This window comes from Achroia grisella, unplaced genomic scaffold (genome assembly GCF_030625045.1).
Source record: "Achroia grisella isolate CSIRO2021 unplaced genomic scaffold, CSIRO_AGI_Agris_v1 utg906, whole genome shotgun sequence".
Taxonomy (NCBI): domain Eukaryota; kingdom Metazoa; phylum Arthropoda; class Insecta; order Lepidoptera; family Pyralidae; genus Achroia; species Achroia grisella.
The window spans coordinates 1470015-1474480 of record NW_026713064.1 but is presented as its reverse complement, the minus strand read 5'-3'; the positions used below and the strand labels follow the sequence as shown (position 1 = coordinate 1474480).

The following is a 4466-nucleotide window of genomic DNA, read 5'->3' as shown; positions in this document are numbered from 1 at the left end:
TTAACTTATTTTATTTTCATTAATGTGCCAATGCTTTCCAATAGTCTGTACAAATACCTCGTTATGTTCTAATGTATCTTTTTGATTAATTATTTCAAAATGTTGCCGTCTTTTATGACTTGTATGTAAGTAAGTATGCGGATAATGCATGTTGCAAATATTTGTAGGAATAACTGAAATCAACTGATCTATAACAATTTATTTGTCTATGATATTAAACTATGCCTATATTTTAAATTATATACATAGTATTATTCCATCGGCATCATGAATACAAATAACAATACAAGTAATAATAGTCAAATAAAAACTTTTGGTGCTTTATTTCAGTTTCTTCAAAACAGCCAGAATAAATTTGTTGTACAACTAATTTCAAGTCTTAAGTAAAATGTTATAGTTTTTCTATCTTCTTGATGTCTCCTGTATTTATTTCTAAAGTGTAACAGTGTGTAAAACTTGTAAAAATACAAAGTGAAACTGCATGCAATATACGTTCTTTCATATCGTGTCAGACAACTGCTGGATTTTAAAATTCTTGATTCGTAACATTAAGGCAGGTGAGTCTAAAAAGCAATCCCATGAGAAATGTGTAATATATTTGCATATCTATTGACAGTCGACGTGGGTTGTGTATACTGAATATAACGAATCTTGTTATCCCTTTCCATTGAGCGTAATTCAAATTGGATCGTCGTTACTTCATTTGTATGATAAATGAATACCAAATCTTGTTCGCAAACTTAAATTCAATTTTTATAACGAACGCATTATCTCGTAAATACTAACCTATCTGAAGATGGAAGTGGATATCTTCTTAGTAGTAGAGAAGTATAAATAGTATATATTTAAAATAAGTATATGTACTTTGAGGTATTATTCTATGAAGAGAGTACACGACACTCCAGTATCTATGCAAAATTACTTCACTTTTCTTCAATAATAAATTAGTCTTGCATAAAATATTCCTTTGTTAGTGTTATATGGTATTATTAGATATTAGTAGTGAAGTAATAAATAGCAACTTAGTATATAATATTTATCTTCGACTAATAAATAAAAAAATAACTTTGTTGAAAGGCTGTACCCTTTAGATCAAAATTAAAATAAACTTATGTGATCGGTACTCAATAATGATATAGAAATTAAACAATTCTATAGTGATAGTTAATGCTTAAAAGTAATACTTTTTTCTAATTACATAAAATACAGAATACACCAAATGATTATTAATATCATGGAGTACCATAAAGTAAATAATGTTAAGTAACATTAATAATATGACAAGAGTGAATTAAAATCTATAGTTTTAAAATACACTTTTATTGAAAGAATTACCACAGAGTGGATAGATACAAAAACAATATGTCTATGTAGTATTAAAATGAACATAGAGAGGAAAAAGCGGAGAAAGAAAGATAGAAAGTTATTTTTAAACGACACTAATATACATACATAGTAACGGTATAAACGCAATAAATAGACAAACGGAAACGTGTCGTATCTCGCAGACAAGTGTTGGGCTTTAGCCACTTCAAAAGGTGGTTTGGAGTGCCCCCTGCAGTCGCCTCACTTTCATCCGATGAAGCTGTAATGGCCGACTGCAATCAATATTTAAATAAAAATAATAAAAAGTGATATATTTTTTGTTAATCTTAAAATTATTTACATCATCGTTAATAACAAAAATGGTAACTACAGTTTATACAGCCACCCTTCAAAGAGAGAGTCTGCAGCATCAGAAACCACTACCACCACACTCCTGGTCCCCAGGACCTCGCTCGCCCTACACTATGATGGGAGGCATCTCCATGCTGTAAGTACATAAAGGTAACAATGATATCAGGATTGATTTTATTATATTATTCAACTAACGTAACTTTATACTAAATTGCCAAGGAAGTTAAATTAAGATCCACAATTTTTGTGAGTCGTTGCAAAGTTGAAACTAATTATTCTGCTTGTAAGCGTGCTTACATATTACTAAAAATAAATTTTCTTTCTGTATAATTTATGTTATTTAAATTATAATTAAACGTTAATACAAATATTAAATTATAAATAAAATTGTAATTTATTTCAATATGAAATGTCATCGAGTACCTAATTAATTTACCTAAATCAAATATAACATACAATTGAATATAAGGTTTAAATAATGATCTTGAAAGTTTAATTTGAAATATACACATTATTAAACGATTAGATGTCAAATTTTACATGTCTTTGTTTAACTTAAATTATTGTCAATTGCGCAGGATTACATCACGAGCGGTAGTGCAAGCGGTGAGCAATCGCCTGTGTGAGGCGAGGGGCGGGAGAGGCTCTCGCGCCTGCGTACTTTGCCCGAAGAAGACGCCCTACCGGAAGCGTCATCTGCCTCTCCCGCCTTACTCTATCCTTCTACACTTGGAATTGAAACTACAATGGACTACGGTATTTCTACACTTGAAAATAAATCTACACCTGTCGCTTTCTGTAACGCTAACTTCCAAGGCATAAATAATATCCTCCAAAATTCTAGTGAACAGAAATCAACATCAAATGGACTGTTTCCGGTAACAGCTAACTTTGAAGAAGCTTCTAGTACGATAACTAATACTATAAATTAGAGACTTATTTATAGTTGAGTAGGTTGTTAAAATACATAAATTAGAAGTATTTGTTTCATTAAATTATTATTATTATGCTTGTTGACTGATTACCACTACCTAGTGATATATATATATACTGTACATACTACATAATATAATGTACTGGTATAGCTTACTTTGAATGTGTGTTGTGTATCCATAACTCACTAAATATATTTTGCAAAACAAATATGATTATGAACTATTTATTAATTAGGTGTGAAATTTGTAAATGATTCAGTCACAAATCGTTGTTTTATGAAAACTACGTCATAAAAACGCAACTGAATATATAATGACTTGTATACACGCTAGGAAGGTGAAAATACATTGTATACCGCTTAATTATTAACAAAAACATATATAGTACCACAGTTTTACAATCCATATTGGACAACGAATATACTTATAGTAACAGTGTAAGAATGGAATTGTTTGTGAGAACGTGTTCAGCGCATTATGTAGGCACAATAAACAAATAATATTTGCCGTTTGTCCAACAGCAACTGAGGTAGACTTTTTAAAAAGGAATCTACATCCGATAGGATGTAGATGTAATGTAGGTGGATACACCTATTTAAGCCACCCATGCTCTGTTAGTTATGTTTCGGTTGCAGGGTGAAATTACAAGATAAGAGATCTCTTAAGAGACATCTTAGTCCTCCGAAATAGCAACGTATAAGTGGTATCAAAGTCGTGGTACCATGATATTTATAGTACTATTCATGTTATAGACAATGGTTACTACTTACCATTCGTTGGGATGTTATCTCGTGTGTCATTCCAATTAAATAAAAAGATCGAACACATTTGTTGTACTCTGTGATATTCTCTTATCTGTGATGTTAGTAACCACTGCACGTAATCACAATTTATGTTAAACAGCCTGACTTTAAAAGCGTTGTACTACTGTAAGGAAGATATTGTTATATTGTGGCGTAGCAAACGTGAACGTGCGTAGTAGAGTAAGTTATAGACTATTCAAGTACGAATCTAATCAGTCTTATTCCTGAGAACGAAAAAAATGTACAGAAATAAAGCATTAATGAATCTTTCATAATTAGGTCTAAGTATACGAATTCCTATATTCTTATTTCTTGAAGTTACAACATTGCATAGATGTGTATTCGTAATAACATAGTCATCAAAATAAAATTTTCATTTCAATGTGATCAAGTTGATATTGGGGTTTACATGAATATATTACTTTTAAATAAGTAACCGGATTTTAGGGTATAATAATTTAATTTGGTCTCTATTTTAATGTGCTACAAGGAAATTACATTATCGTATTGCATAAAAAATATATAATATTAGTTTCTGGAATATAACCAGTTACGTATTGGTTCCAATGAGGAAAATTAATCAGTTTTCCTCATTGAGCACTCATTGAAAAATATCTCATCAGATAATTAAGTTATAATAAAATTTCATCGCAGTTACTAAAGATATCTACTTTAATTACTAGGTAAATATACTGATTTATGACTAGCTGTGCCCGTGACTTTATTTGTTGATGTAATATAAGTAGACAAGAGTAAATAAAACTATCCATATAACAGAATCTATTAAATAAATAATAAATAAATTCATAAAATAGTATATGATGTATTGAAAAATGTAACTCATATATATTCAGTAAAAATTAATTCCTAATTCCGCCGGACACAGGTAGAAAAACAATTATTATCGTATATACAATATACTGTATGTAAGAAAGGTTATTGTTAAATAAAGTAATATATTTCTGTATATAATTAAAAGATCTAGTTAATATATAATATTTACTTTAATAACAAAATTTTAGTATATGTAGAAGTGGCCAAAGAAAATTAA

General features: G+C 29.6%; 1 protein-coding gene across 1 annotated transcript; it reads left to right on the top strand.

Moving 5' to 3' along the window:
• Positions 1–1685: 1685 nt before the first annotated feature.
• LOC131853737 (uncharacterized) lies at positions 1686–2766 on the top strand. Its single transcript, XM_059204757.1, has 2 exons — positions 1686–1813; positions 2256–2766. The coding sequence occupies exons 1-2, from the start codon at positions 1686–1688 to the stop codon at positions 2497–2499; spliced, it is 372 nt and encodes a 123-aa protein (XP_059060740.1). The 3' UTR covers positions 2500–2766.
• Positions 2767–4466: the final 1700 nt, after the last annotated feature.

What these genes read in the sequence shown, in the direction of transcription:
- LOC131853737 (XM_059204757.1), top strand. Translation starts at nt 1,686, where the DNA reads ATGGTAACTACAGTTTATACAGCCACCCTTCAAAGAGAGAGTCTGCAG. An exon ending in ATGGGAGGCATCTCCATGCT is followed by an intron (nt 1,814 to 2,255) that starts GTAAGTACATAA and finishes TCAATTGCGCAG; the next exon opens with GATTACATCACGAGCGGTAG.